Source organism: Peromyscus leucopus, chromosome 2 (genome assembly GCF_004664715.2).
Source record: "Peromyscus leucopus breed LL Stock chromosome 2, UCI_PerLeu_2.1, whole genome shotgun sequence".
Taxonomy (NCBI): domain Eukaryota; kingdom Metazoa; phylum Chordata; class Mammalia; order Rodentia; family Cricetidae; genus Peromyscus; species Peromyscus leucopus.
Genome location: NC_051064.1, coordinates 47,403,017 through 47,418,693, shown reverse-complemented (window position 1 = coordinate 47,418,693; position 15,677 = coordinate 47,403,017). Strand labels below are relative to the sequence as shown.

General features: G+C 43.0%; 1 protein-coding gene across 1 annotated transcript in view; it reads left to right on the top strand.

Moving 5' to 3' along the window:
• Positions 1 to 3,244, top strand: part of C9orf72 (C9orf72-SMCR8 complex subunit) — a 30,139-nt gene extending 26,895 nt beyond the window's left edge. The window contains exons 10-11 of the mRNA XM_028878495.1: positions 1,209 to 1,318; positions 1,448 to 3,244. Coding sequence (XP_028734328.1) covers positions 1,209 to 1,318; positions 1,448 to 1,634 — 297 coding nt within the window. The 3' untranslated portion in view covers positions 1,635 to 3,244. The remainder of the gene's footprint in view (positions 1 to 1,208; positions 1,319 to 1,447) is intronic.
• The last annotated feature ends 12,433 nt before the right edge of the window (positions 3,245 to 15,677 follow it).

Genomic DNA, 15,677 nt, shown 5'->3' with positions numbered 1-15,677 from the left:
GTTTGTTTGTTTGGTTTGTTTGTTTTAAACTCTTTTGCCTCTTTTGCTCTTTGGGGTATCCACCACTCAGTTCCCAAATAAATCACATGGAGGCTTATTCTTACTTATAAATGCCTGGCCTTAGCTTGGCTTGTTTCTTGCCAGCTTGTTTCTTAACTTTAAATTGTCCCATTTACCTTTTGCCTCTGGGCTTTTTCCTTTTCTTACTTCTGTATATCTTACTTTCACTCTACTCCGTGGCTGGCTGTGTGGATGGGTGGCTGGCCTCCTACCATCCTCCTTTCCTTGTTCTTTTGCTCTTTCTTCTCTTCCTCCCAGATTTCTCCTATTTATTCTCTCTGCCTGCCAGCCCCACCTGTCCTTTCTCCTGCCTTGCTACTGACCATTCAGCTCTTTAATAGACCAGCAGGTTTTTAAACAGGCAAAGTATCACAGCTTCACAGAGTTAAACAAAAGCAACATATAACAATACAACACATCTTTGCATCATTAAACAAATGTTCCACAGCATAAACAGATGTAACACACCTTAAACTAATATTCTACAACACTTTAAGGACTTTTTCATTTAAGAAGGGTGTGCTTTTATTTGCCTTAATTGAATTGAAAATGTTCTTAAAACTTAGTATACTTGTATTTAAATTGTAGCATCTTTATTGTCTCAGTTTTAAAAATATCTGCTGAGTTACACATTTGGAAAAGGTGATGGATTGTGTGGGACTTGTTTCTAACTGTAACCAGAGCTTTGTCATAATACCATCCTGGGAATCAGGCCAAGACCCTGTGTCATAGACCTGGCTTTAGATAATGAGATCCTCGTGTTAACTAGGACATCTGGATCTGGGTCTGTGTGATAGTACAAAGTTAGAGGATAATCCTTAGTCATGTAATTCCATGTTTCTAAAGCTGAAATAAAGTTCCCCTCATCCTCTGCTCCACCCAACCTAAAACAATTCACATAATGATTTTTCATAATGAAATAAGGATATATTTTGGTGTAGAATGCAAAATCGCAGTGCATTTTTAACAGTAAAATAGGAAAATCTCAAAAACTGTCAGTGTTTCCAGACCATTGCCATTACCATGGTCCTGCCTTTGGGAATCGGGAGAAGTGGCTGTAATGGGTGATGTGTGTCAGATCTTGTCAACACTGTCACAGCAGCTGCGACATAAAAATACATGGACACCGTTGTCTCGTGTTCCTGCAGGTCTTCCATTTGAAACCTGGCCTGTCTCTCAGGAGCACTTTCCTTGCCCAGTTCCTACTGGTTCTTCACAGAAAAGCCTTGACACTAATCAAATACATAGAGGACGATACGTGAGTCCAGCTGCTCTATAGAAAAACCGTATGCCTTGTAAGTTTTGTTTTGTTCCCTTTGAGCAATGTCTGTATTATAATGTTTGGTTTTTTTTGTTTGTTTGTTTGTTTGTTTTGTTCTATTTATAGGCAGAAGGGGAAAAAGCCCTTTAAATCTCTTCGGAACCTGAAGATAGATCTTGATTTAACAGCAGAGGGCGATCTTAACATAATAATGGCTCTAGCTGAGAAAATTAAGCCAGGCCTACACTCTTTCATCTTTGGGAGACCTTTCTACACTAGTGTACAAGAACGTGATGTTCTAATGACTTTTTAAACATGTGGTTTGCTGTGTATATCTTATCACAGTCAGGCTTGCTGTTACAGTCGCTCAGTGGTGTGGACACACTGTTCCTCCAGGGCCCTGCTCTAGGAGTTAGTTACACTACACTTGTCGTAGAGGTCTGTCCAGGGATGTCAGGTGCATCGTTACAGTGAATGTCTCTTTTCCTAGAATAGATGTACTCTGTTAGGGACTTATGTTTACAGTTATCCTAAATACTATTGCTGTCTTTTTAAAGATATGAATGATAGAATATAAACTTGACGTAACTGCTGGGTTTTTTTTTTTTTAAACTTATGATTCATCGTTTACGTGTATCACAGTGAAACCCTACTTAGCTTTCGCAGATACAGTGCGAGTTGACTTTCTGTCCCTCAGTGTCCCGTGGTGTGTAGGATTACATACTTCTGCAACAACTGAAAATTAGAGCCTTTCAAGTTGCCAGTTCCACAGCAAGGAACTTAGCCTGACTGCAGATTAGCTTTTGGAAGAAGGCATTGATAAGCAGAGTTCTGGGTGAAATCAATTGTTAGCTCTTCCTTTATAGACTTAGTCCTCCAGATGTAGTCTGTATAGAAATGCCAAGCAGTCATGTGTGGTCACTGAATATCGTGAACCGTGGTATGCTTTTTGTTGGTTTATTGTAACTTTGTCAAAGAAAGTGGCATTTTGTTTTTGTAATTGTTGCCAACTTTTAAAATTAATTTTCATTATTTCTGAGCCAAATTAAAATGTGCACCTCCTGTGCCTTTCCCAGTCTTGGAAATGTAATTTCTTGGCGGAGGGTCAGATTCCACTGCTCAGTCGTCTCCATCTGACTTACCTCGTGCACAGTCTGCCGTGTGCCTGGCTTGGAACTCCTTGTAAAATCTGTCAGAGAATACATGAGCTGATAAGATCTTTTTTCTAGATCTGAAAAGTTTCTTGCCTCCTTCCTTACGTTTTTGCCTGGATTCTGTGGTGTTTTCCACGTTGCCCGCATCACGAGAACAGCAGGAGAACTCTGACCCCAGTACTCTTTTTCCAGGTGCTATTATGGCAAGCTCAGTGGTCTGTGTTTGGCACTGTAATGTTTGAGCATCTTGCTGGCTGTGAAATACTGATCAGTAGAGTTCTGTGCTAGAGCAGTGTTGACATGGGAGTATGCATAAACACAAGTAAGTATTTTATTTAAAACTGGACTTAACAGAAAAGGGAGAATATATTTATTTTTTACAAAAGGGAAAAATAGAGCCCTTTCCCCACCCACCAAATTTAGCAAGGAAAACAATGTTCTGTTCTGAAAGGCCACAGTGGCTGTGACATTACAAATCGGAAAAGTGTAGACATCTTGATTTTTAAACATACACTGACCAGGATGGCTTATGAACTCCAAGCCGCTCAGTTGTGGTGAAATGTGTAGCTCTCACCTCTCCATGTCCCACACTCGTTGCTTTACACGATAGAGTCTTATTTAAGTGCTAATTGTTTTCTTTCGCTGGTTTACTGTGTTGCTATAGAGAATGTAAGTTGTACAGTGAAATAAGTTATTGAAGCATGTGTAAACACTGTTATATATCCTTTCTCCTAGATGGGGAATTTTGAATAAACTACTTTTGAAATTCTGTCTGTTTTAGTTCTTCTTTCAGGAAAAATGCTGCTGTGAGAGGGGCATGATTAGCTTCCTGTTCTGCTGACAATCATGTTGAATCTAAACCATAGTTTTTAATCTTTTCTTTTCAAAGAAGATATTTAAGTTTATGAATGATGCTGGAGTCTCACATTAAAAAATAATAATAAGCCGGGCGGTGGTGGCACACGCCTTTAATCCCAGCACTTGGGAGGCAGAGCCAGGTGGATCTCTGTGAGTTCGAGGCCAGCCTGGGCTACCAAGTGAGCTCCAGGAAAGGTGCAAAGCTACGCAGAGAAACCCTGTCTCAAAAAACCAAAAAAAAAAAATAATAATAATAATAATAATAAAACTGCCAAATATGATAGTGCATGCTTGTAATTCCAGTACTTGGGAGGTAGGGGCAGGAGGATCAGAAGTTCAAGGCCATCCTCAAATACATAGTGAGTGCAAGACCAGCCTGAGCTGTATGGGGCTACATGACCCTGTCTAAAATACAAGCTTTCCTCTTAACTTCCAGTATTGAATCATGTTTTTTTTTTTTCCCATCATACATTAATATTTCACATACAAAATGATTCTTAAATTCTCCTTTGAAAATTTTCCTACTGAGGCTGGAGAGAGAGTTCAGTTGGTAAAGGTGCTTGTTACCAAATGGGACAACCTGAGTTCAATCACGGACCCACCTGTGAAAGGAAGAACCTCTACAGCTTGTCCCTGACCTGTACACATGCACATGGCATATGTGTACTCAAACATGTGCATACACACATTTTTAAAATTCCTATTACAGTGATATTAATATAATCTAAGCTGATTTATTCTTTCCAAGTCATTGGTACAGGTGTCCAACTCAAAATACAAAGGCCGAACAAAACACTTTGAGTTGCTTTTATATGGAAAGCAAGAAATGAGATTGACGTTTTCACTCCAAGAGAAAAATCCTATTCATAAGTAGAGCAGCTGAGAGATTTGCTGCAGCGTTTTAAGATTCTCGAAGAAGGGGACCGGAATGCAGTTCAGGGGTGGGGTGCTCACAACATGCCCTGGCCTTGACCCTAGCACCATGGGAAAGTGTAGGATCCTCAAGTCGGGAAGCAAAACCATATAAAAATACTGGGAGTTCAACAGAAAAATAGTGACTCTCACTCTCACGTTACACTAACCATTGGGGAATTGCACAAATTGATCTTTCTCCCAATCTGCTGAGTACGGCTTGAAGTACTGAGGAGTGTAACTGGCCTCAATTAACACCTCTTCCCCACAGGACAGTCTCAGTCTGCCATCACCATAACTGTCATTTTAGATGAGAGAAAGCTACAGCTTGATTCACACCCAATAATTGCTCACATTCGATTCTATCCCCAGCTGTTAAAGTCATTTCTAAGCACACAGCATCAAGCAAAGTTCCTCCCTGTAGTGAGTTCTCAGCATTGTTAAATTGAAGGGCATGGAAAAAAAATCAAGTCTATGTTCTTGAGCTTTTCTGAGGCTCTTTTCAAAATCGCTTTTTATTATTTAAAATGTAAGCTTTTAAATTGTTGTTAGCATGCAGTAATTTTGAGTACAAATTCACTAGTGTTTCTGTACATGCACAAAGCATGCTGTGGTCAAAACCAGCCTCCTTTTGTTCTTGCTTCCCACTCTTTCCAACTTGTGTTCATTCTGCCTTCAGTCTCGAGGTCCACATGTGAGAGGAAACTCTCGGCCCTTGTCTTCCTGTGATATTTCACTTCATGTGATATTTTCCAGTTCTGTCCATTTCACTACAAGTAACAGAATTTCATTCTGCATTATAACCAAGGAACACATTTGTCTGTGTATATCATATTTTCTTTATTCGTCTGTTGAATGGTGTGGTGATTTGAAAGAAAATGGCCCCCAAAGGAATCGGCACTATTGGGAGGTGTGGTCTTGCTGGAAGAAATGTATCACTGTGAAGGTGAGCTTGGAGGTCTTTTGCTTAAGCTTCACTCAGTGTCTCAGTCCACTTCCTGTTGCCTGCAAGATGTTAGACTCTCAGCTACTTCTTCAGCACCACATTTGCCTGCATACCTCCATGCTCCCCGACATGATGATAATGGACTGAACCTCTGAAACTGTAAGTGAGCCACCCCAATTAAATGTTTTCTTTATAAGAGTTGCCATGGCCATGATGTCTCTTCCCAACAATAGAAACCCTAACTAAGACAAATGACATCAAGACTGATATCTAGAGTAACGTCTATGCGGATTTCTTAGCCTCCAAGAATAGGGGCACAATAAATATGACAGGCAGTTATTTCTTTGGCACTATTTCACTTCCTTTGGTAATATCTCCAGAAATTGGATTGATGGATCATCTGGAAGATCCATTTTTAGGGGTGGGGGGTGTATGTGTACATGTGTGTGTGTTCTCACATGTATAAGTATAAATATACGAGTATGTGCATGCACAAATGGCACATTTGTGTGGAGGACAGGTTGACGCTGAATATCTTCCTCAGTGACTATCCACTTTATTTACTGACCCTGGGTCTTTTGCTGAACCTGGAGCTTGGAGATTCAGCTAGTCTAGGCCCTGGGATTATGGGGTGCCTGCCCAGCTTTTCTTATATGGGTGCTGAGGATCTGAGCTGCAGACCTTGCACATGCATAGCAGTCACTTTATCCAGATCCCTCTCCCCAGCCCCCATGTTTAGGGTTTTAAGGGACCTCCATACCAGCCATACTAATTTACATTCTGTTAGTCAGCATCCCAGCACTTTGACAGACGCCCTGAGAACAGTCGGCTTACAGAAGGAAATACATATCTCATCCATAGTCACTTGGCCTATTGTTTCTGTACCTGTGGTAAGACAGAGCATCATGCTTGGGAGTGTACACAGGAGCGAAACCCTTGATTGTGGGGATCCCTGCAAGCTCTCCTGCCGGCAGAGAAACTGACCACCTGAGACAAGAAGGAAGCTCCATTCAGCATGAGTCTGGCACCAAAACCAATTTATTTTAGACATATTTAAGTACAGTACAATTTTGGAAAAATGTTTCCTGGTAACAGTTATTCCAATCCCATGTGCACAATAAAGCTAAAGCCATGACTACATCAAACTTCTTTTGCAACATACATGTCTCCTCTACTATGAACATGGGTTCTATAGCTTAAGGGCCTAGAATCTGTTATAGTCTCTGATGCAGACAGTGGAAAAGTCAGCAGGCTATGAAGTACATGTGATGTCTCCTCTAAGGATGGGTTCTATTGACTGAGGAAGGAAGGTTCTATTGACTGAGGACTCTAGGGAGGAAGAGTCTGGGATAAACATTCTGGGGACTCGGGATGAGGCCTGACCCTGCAGACAGCAAAGGTCACCAGATGATTAACAATAGCCACCCCAGCCTTCTGGGTGGGAAACAGGTATACATTTCCTCCATGGAGGAAACAACCCTGTGTGGTTAACATTCCTGGTTTCTCCAGTGCTTATCTGTGGACCCTCTAAAGTATATCTCCTGGCAGCCAGGATGCAGAAAGAGAAGGGGCCAAGGACAAAATATACCTTCAACACCATGCTCTCCAGTGACCTGGTTCTTCCAGCTGGGTCCCTCTTCCTAACACTTCTACACCTTTCCTGTTTGGATTTTTGTCAACTTGATACAAGCTAGTTACCTGGGAAAGGGGGACCTCAACTGAGAAAATGCCTCCATCAGATGGCCTGTAGGCAAGCCTGTGGGTCATTTTCTTGATGTGTGAGGGCCCAGCCCTCCGTGGGTTGTACCACCTCTGGGCAGATGCTGCTGCACTGTATACGAAAGCATGCTGAGAAAGCCATGAGGATTAAGCCAATAAGCAGTTGGTCTTTGGTGGTTTCTGCCTCTTTTCCTGCCATGAGTTCCTGCCTTGGCTTCCTTCAAGGGACCATGACCCAGGATATAGAAACCAAATAAACCCTTTCCTCCCCACATGGCTTTTTCTTATAGTGTTTTATCATAGCAATGGAAACCTAAGACAAAAATTGGTACCAGATTCATGGGATGTGGCTGTGACAAACCTGACCATGGTGTTTGGGGAGGATGGTGGAGCTTTGGGCTGGAAAAGCCATTCATTGAGTGTTCAACTTAATGAGCTCTTGTGGGAACTTAGAAGATCACGCTGAGAGCAGTGCAGACGATGGAGGCCTGGCTTGTGAAGTTTCAGAGGGAAGCACAGACTCTGCATGGGCCGATCAAGTGATATTTTTGAATTAAAAAATCTGTGGTTCTGGTCAGCTGGGGTCTCAGCCTTGGTCGTGATGTTTTATCATAGCAATAGAAACATAATTAATACATATACCTACACACATATACATAATGTACCCAGGTAGACCATATGAAGTCTCCAAACATGTAAAAGGATTCAATCCATAGTAATTATGATATCTGACTACAGGGAAATTCGATTATAGACCAATGATAGATATTGGGGAAACCCCAAAGCCTGGAAATGAAATAGCACTTTTAGAAAGTAAGGTATGGGCTGCACAGATGCCTCAGAGTTAAGAGCTCTTGCTGCTTCTGCCAAGGACTGGAGTCTGGCTCTCAGCACCCACATAGAACAACTTACAACAGCCAGTGCCAGGGGATCTGGTGCCCTCTTCTGGCTTTTGTGGGCACCCATGTGCATGTACATTTTCTAAATTGCTTATGTATTGGAGTAAGGGGAAATGGATTGGAGAACAGAAAAGGAGACATCAGAACATTCTGGAATGATTTTTATGAAGCGTGGAACTCAGTCTACCTTTGATGTTTCCTTCTCCTCTAGCCCATTCTTGTTGATAATAGCACAGTCTTTCTAATATTGTCTGATTACCTGTTCTGCTTAATGGCTCTCAATCACTTACAGACTAAGTCCAAAAATCTTAGGAACACGGTCTGGGTTCATGCCCTCTAGCCTTGCTTCCCAGGTCCCTCGTACATATTCTTTTGTCACTTTATTACATGATTCCTTTATGTGTCCTTTTCCCCAGGCATGCTGGACAACAAGATCTATACTTTACAGTTTTGTAGTTTAGTGCCTTTGTGGGGCTAGGCACAGGGTCCTCTTCCAGTGAACATGAGTTGAGAGAATATAGTAATTGTAATCAGCATTTTTTTTTTCTTCTCCAAAAAGAAAACTCTCCTTCAAATTGAGGAAATTGCCTTCTTTGTGTAATCAGAGACTTTCCCCTTCCCAGAAAATCCTTCATTGAATTTGAGACTGTACAAAACCTACCTCTAAAATTTCAAAGATCATGGGCAATGATTTTAATCTTTTTGAAGTAGTAGTGCCCTATCATTTTCTAGTTTGCATTTGTACCTTACTATCTCATCTCTTGCCGAAATGTTCTTCTTAAATTAATTAATTAGTTGATAAATTGCTAAGCACATTTCATCAGGCCAATTAGAGACAATGGGAGTATTCATCTGTGGTGTATGGACTTTGAAGAAATCTGATCCAGTATTTAGAAAATTGTTCCTGAACTCAGAGTTGGCTCAAACTGGCAGCTTCTGGCATTTGCTTGTGGGTGGGGAATGTGGAATGCTTTGAAAGCTGAATGGGTTTGTCAAGTTTTAAAATTCCCTTATGGCTAAAAGAAAACATCAGTCATTGTTTAAAAACACCATTGTTTGTTTTTTCTCCCTTTTCTATTCTTTGGAGCCAGAATCTGCAAAAGCATAGCGTTTTACTTCTTGTGCCCCTCCTAAGACTTTTCTAGAGACTAAGTGGAGTAGAAACCTTTGTATTGTGCTTCTTCAGAATGCCAGAACAAATCGGAGAGAGTCATTGTTGATGTTCCTGCTGAGTTATATAAAGGGGTATATTTCTGTGTGTCATAATAAACAAATAGAATTGTTGAGTGTAGGGGTCCTTGAAATGAGACTTTCAAATTTCTGTATGTCCTCAGGGAGTGACCTTACCCAAGGTATTTAAACAATCTGTGCTATATCCTTTCTATCCTGTGCCAATAAGACTAGAGCCTAAGTCATAGGGTTGCTTGAAGAGTGAGTGCTCTAATGCATACAAAATGCCTGGAAGGCGACCACTATGGAACATCATTATCATCCCCATCATTTGCATCATGATCATCATCGAGCAACTTGATGTACAGTTCCTATGTCTGATAATTAAGTCCCCTTGATTCTAGGCAACACATACACTTCAGCAGCAAGATTATTTTTCGAGCCTGATCCCATCGCTGCCTCACCACACAGTACAGAGCATTTCCTTAGGCAAAAATCACTGGAAAAGTGAGTGAGTGTGTGTCAGGTATTATCCAGAGGCCTCCTATTTCTTAGATATGTCTACTGCCTTCCCTGTGGGGGTCTCTGCAAACACTAGGGCCAGCAGAGTAATGATCCATGTGAGGTGAGGAGGAAGTCCAGTCCAACACAACTCAGTTGCTAGTGTATGGTAATATTTTATTTGTGCTGAAATGTGATTTTATTTGTATGTTAATAAGTAAAGTTACCTGGGGGTCAGAGCTAATAGCAAGCCATAGCAGAAGTCTGGCAGTGGTAGCACATGCCCTTAATCCCGATCACATGACAGGCAGATCTCTGTGTGTTCAAGGATACCACCAGCATGGAGACACATGTCTTTAATCTCAATACCAACCATACAGACCTAGAGGTCTGTATAGACAGTCAGTGACCAGGAGGTCATGTGGTTGGGTTTATAACCAATGAGAAGGCAGAACAGAAAGTCAATAAAAAGACAGATACACAGGAAGTAGGTCTCTTTTCGAGGGGAAGGTGGGCAGCGGCAGCAAGGGGTAAGAAAGGTTTTTAGTCTCAGCTCTTAGCTATTGCTCTGACCTCTTGGGCTTTTAACTGCATTTGGTTCTGTGTTTCTTATTTAATAAGACCGTTACATCTACACTAGTGTTTATTTAAACTTCTAGAGTTTGACTTTGGGCTGTTTATTTTAGGCATATTTAAGTATGGTACAGTTTGGAAAAAAGTTTCCTGGTGACAGCTCAATCCCGTGTGCACAATAAAGCATGACTACATCCAAACTCTTCAAAATAATGTGAACTCTCCCTCCCATATAGATGGGCTCTATAGATTGATGACATGTGTTATTTTATGGGCCTAGGTAAGGATTTGGTGTGATCTTGGTCATACCGATAGCACAGAGGTCATCCAGGCTATCAACTACCTATGGTCCTGGTTGTGGATTGCCATGCAGAAAGCACAAAGGTGACCTACATTATTAAGTATTTCCGGTCCTGCTTGTGGGGGCCTGGGAGAGCCCCTGGCCATATCAGATAGCAGAAGGACCTCCTAGGCTAATAACCATCTCCATCCCAAGCCTCTGGGCGGAAACAGGGTCTTCCATTGAAGAGACAATTCTGCTTGTTTAACATTAATGAGTTTTCTAGTGCCAAGCTGTGAGTGCACAACTTTGGTTCTCGCAACACTCCGTCTCTCCTGCCAGTCATTCTGCATCACTTGGCCGTTTCTCTCCTTCTGGTCAACCTTAATTTCACCTACTACCCTCCCTGTCTCCCTTGTCCAATCCATAGCCCATTTATTTTTCCACAGAAGGCGGGTGACCTTTGTAATAGTCACTACCACTACTACTACTGCTGTACTTTGTGTGTGTGAGAGACAGAGGGAACCACTGATGCGTGTGTGCCACAGAGCACATGGGATCAGAGGACCACTTCTAGGACAGGAATCGTTGCTTGTTTCTGCCAGGCTGGGAGCTGCCTGCTCCAGGCTAGCTTGCTCAAGCTATTTTAGATAATAGACGCATCTCTGCCTTTTGTTCTGGGGTAGAAACTGTGACTACGAATGCAAACAATTCTATCTAGCTCCCCCCCCCATATGGGTTCTGGGGCTCAAACTCGGGTCATCAGTCTTGCAAAGCAAGCACTTTACCCACTGGGCCATCCCTCGGGCCTTAGGACACTGATCTCGGCCGGGTGGTGGCGGCGGTGCACGCCTGTAATCCCAGCACTCAGGAGGCAGAAGCAGGTGGATCTCTGTGAGTTCGAGGCCAGCCTGCTCTACAAAGTGAGTTCCAGGACAGGCTCCAAAAGCTACACAGAGAAACCCTCTCTCGAAAAACCAAACAAACAAACAAAAAAAAAAAAAACAAACAAAACAAACAAAAAGACACTGATCTCTTCACTCGCTTGTTGTGGTTTTTGTTTTTTGCCCTCAGTTACAACCTTTGACCCAGATAAAGCCCACACACAATCCATGAAGCATGAGCCTTTGGGCTCTAAGCCAGCACCCTCTCACTGTTCCTCATCACTGATTCACTTAACTATTTGTAGCTTTTCCCCCAACTCACCCTGAAGGGGACTTCCACACAGCGGGGCTCCCTCCTGGACCCGGGATTAGGCACAAACCACACCCAAACACTGTTTTCACAGAGAGATCCTTTATTAAGCAGGAAAGAAAAGTTAAAGTGACCGACTTCTGGCAGAAAACAGCAGCAAATGACCTTGCAGGTGTAATTCCTGAGAAGAGACAAAAGGGAGGTCTGAGTTAGACTGGGCCAAGATGCAGTAGTAAAGGGATGGGGTTGAGGAAGAAGGGGAAGGGGACAAGGGAAAGGAGTCAAGGATGTTTGCCTCTGGATAAGGAGAAGCAGCCATGGCACATAGAAAAATGGCTTTTTATAGAGGCAAGGAGGAAAACCCATGTTAGGATGAGGTGTTTAATTTTATTTTTAAAATTTTTCTCTTTATTAAGAAAATTTATTCATTTTACATACCAACCACAGATCCCCTCTCATCCCTCCTCCTGCTCCCCCTCAACATTCTCCCCCAACCCACTCCCCACCACCTCCTTGAGAGCAGGAGTCAGCAGAGCCTGGTACATTCAGTCAGAGGCAGGTGCAAGCCCCTCCCCCCTGCATCAAGGCTGAGCAAAGTGTCTCAGCCTAGGTTTAACTGTGTTAATTAGATGAGCCAGAGGGGGCTTTTGATTTGACTTTGGTAGTCAGTCTCAGGAAGAGGAAGAGGCCAAATTAGGAAACAGGCCTGGTGGCTGCTTTAGGAATGTAAGTTAGTGGTTTTTAGATCGCATAAAGGCACAGGGGATGGGGGAAGGGCACGGCCTGCCAGAGCCATGCTCCCCATGCTTGAGCCGCCCCGAGTCCCATCACACCCTGCTCTATCACTAACCTGTTCACATGTTGATGTTACTACCTAAAATACCACCCCCTTCACGTGCTACATGCATTTCTTGTGTCCATCAGGGTTGGAGCTTCCACAACATAGAACATTCTAGATTTTAAACTTCATGTGCTCTACTATGTAATTAGATTATGCAGTTACCCGTTGCATAATAATAACCTGATTAAATACTGAATAAATTAGCTGTCCTGCACGCAGGGCTCTTTTTCATTTCTGTGCTTGTAGTTACAGCGTAGCCCTTGACGCACTACAATGCACTGTTGCTCTGTGTTTGTCTCCCACCAGACTGTGAGCTGCACATGACTGAGCCCTTGTCTTACACATCCCTGAATCCCCAGAAAGTTCTGAACAAGTGAATGAGTACTGTGTATGTACCATGTATTAATCTAGGTCAAAATCTCCCCTAAATCCTCAGGTGAAGGGATTTATGGATCTCCCCAGCAGTTCCTGTATGTCATTATGGTGGTTTGAACAGGAATGGCCCCCATAGACTCATGTGGTTGAATGCTTGGCCCATAGGGAGGTGTGGCCTTGTTGGAGGAAGTGTGTCACTGTGGGAATGGGCTTTGAGGTCTTATATTCTTAAATTATGCCCAGTGTGGCACACAGTCTCCTGCTTAACTGCTGCTGCCTAATCAAGATGTAGAACTCTCAGCTCCTTCTCCAGCACCATGTCTGCTTGCATGCTCCGATGTTTCCTGCCCTGATGATAATGAACCAAACCTCTGGAACTGTAAGCCAGCCTCAATGAAATGTTTTCCTTTATAAGAGTTGCCACGTCATGGTGTCTCCTCACAGCAAGAGAAACCCAAACTAAGATAATCATCACAATGATATCACTAAATTTGTTAACAAAAATCTTACATTTATATGCATTTTTCCAGATAGTGGGTTTATCCATAACCATCAATTTCTTTTCTTTCTTCTTTTTTTTTTTCAAGACAGGGTCTCATTATGTAGTCCTAGCTGGTATAGAACCTGCTATGTTGACCAGACTGGCCTGGAACTCACAGAGATCTCTCTGTTTCTGCCTCTGTTTCTGTCTCCTGAGAATTAGAAGTAAGTATGTGGACTCCCATTCCTGACGACCATCAGGTTTTCACAGGAGTCTCTGACCATACAAAAGACACAACTCTATGCTCTACACATTATTATTTGGGCAGGGTATGTAATTTGGTGGATGTTTGCCTAGCATGCAAAGGCCCCAGATGGAATTCTCAACACAGGATAAACCAGACACAATGATACACATCTATGTCCTAGAACTGCAGAGGTGGAGGCAGGAGATCCAGAAGTTCTGGGTCATCCTCTGCTACTTCGTGATTTCAAGGCCAACCTGGAATACTTAACGATCCTGTCTCATAAAAAAGAATAAAAAACGGCGAGGGCATAAAGGTGGGAAGGAAATGTGTTGAGGGGTATAGGAAGGTGGGGTTGGGAGTAGATCAGTGTATATGTATGTGGAGGAGCCCCAGAACAGCTTGACTACACAGCAGCCATGACAGGCTTAGGGGCCTAGACACAGCTTCTGTGACAGGCTTACTGGCAGGCAACACCCAGATCCAGGAAAAGCCTTAAGCTGATACCACCCAGGGATCCACCCAGGGATGAGGAAGTACCTGACATCCCAAGCATTCCAACCATTAGATAAGATGGCCTGATGGCCCAGAGTCTAGCTCACACCTATTTCTGTTTTACAGATACCCCTAGACAAATGTCAGCCAATCAGGGTCCTGGACCCTGGAAATCCCCTCACCCCAACCTCTGCTATGATAAAAACTCTGCCCCACCTGAGCTCCAGGCTCTCTGCTCTCACCGCTGCGTCGTCGGACAGCCAAAGACCTTGAAGAGAATTAAGGCTCTTTGCTTTTACATGCAGGATTCGGTCTCCATGGTGGTCTTTTGTGGGTCCCTGCGATCTGGGCATAACATACGAAGCTGTCAAAGAGGTGGGGAGGAAGTTATTTTTCCCTCATATGGAACAAGCCACAGATCTGCAGGTCGTCCTTGTGCAAGGGTGGTGCTCATCTTGCAAAAGTGTAATTTGTGGGGCCAGCAAGACGGCCCAGCGAGAAAAGATGCTTGCCGCTAAGCCCGACAGCCTGAGTTACATGCCCAGACTCACAAAGTGGAAGGAGAGAACTGACACCATTGTGCGGTGTACCCACCCCCATCCCTAGACACAAATAAACATATCAAATATTTACATTATTAGGGCTCAATTAAGAATGTGTACAGCTCTTGCAGAGATCTGAAGTTCAGTTCTAGCACCCACGTCTGGGGCTCACATCTGCCCATAAGGACAGTTTAAAGTGGGTCTGATACTCTGCTTCCTCAGGCAGGGCACTCATGTGCAAACACACCACACCACACACACACACACACACACACACACACACACACACACACACACAAATTTTTAAAAATAATAAATTGTTGCAGTTTCTATGTGAAAATCAGTTGTTGAAGGTATTTATGCACAGTAGCTTGATGAGTCATTTCAAGCCTTTTGACCCCACATGGGATGCACAGTGTGTGTGCTGGCTTCCTGTGGTCTCCCAATGGTCTCCCTGCTGCTGACTGCAGCCTCGCGGTTGGTAGTCTTAGGTGTCCCTTCTGGATGAATATCCAGTTGAGCTTCCCCCCAAGCACATCTGTTGCAGCAGCTTGAGATGCATTTGCACACCTTTAGAAGCATCAGAATCAGGCCACTGTGATCAGTACCATGGAGTGTCTTCTCCCAGCATTCTGCACGCAAGTGTTTTTGTTCAATGCTAAGAACCTTTAATCCACTTCAGCAAGACTTTTTCTCTGACTTCCAAATAGACTCTGCCTTTTTTTCTTTCTTTCTTTCTTTCTTTCTTTCTTTCTTTCTTTCTTTCTTTCTTTCTTTCTTTCTTTCTTTCTTTCTTTCTTTCTTCCTTTCCTTCCTTCTTCCTTCCTTCCTTCCTTCCTTCCTTCCTTCCTTCCTTCCTTCCTTCCTTCCTCTCCCCCTCTCTCTCTCCCTCCCTCCCTCCCTCCCTCCCTTTCCTTCCTTCCTTCCTTTCTTCCTTCTTTCCTTTTTTTTTTTTTTACCTAGACACGCAAAGAGGACTCTAGCTCTTCTCTAGGGAGCTAAGAAAAAAAAAAATCTTAAAAATAACTTGACCAAATGAATTCGTCTGGCAAAAATAACCTCACTACATAAAATAAACTTTGGGGTTTTGCAATAGCAGTTCCTGAGAATGTAAACAACCCCGGGGCCTACATGAGCTGAATCACTTGCTGAACACAAAGAGTCCCTAGCCC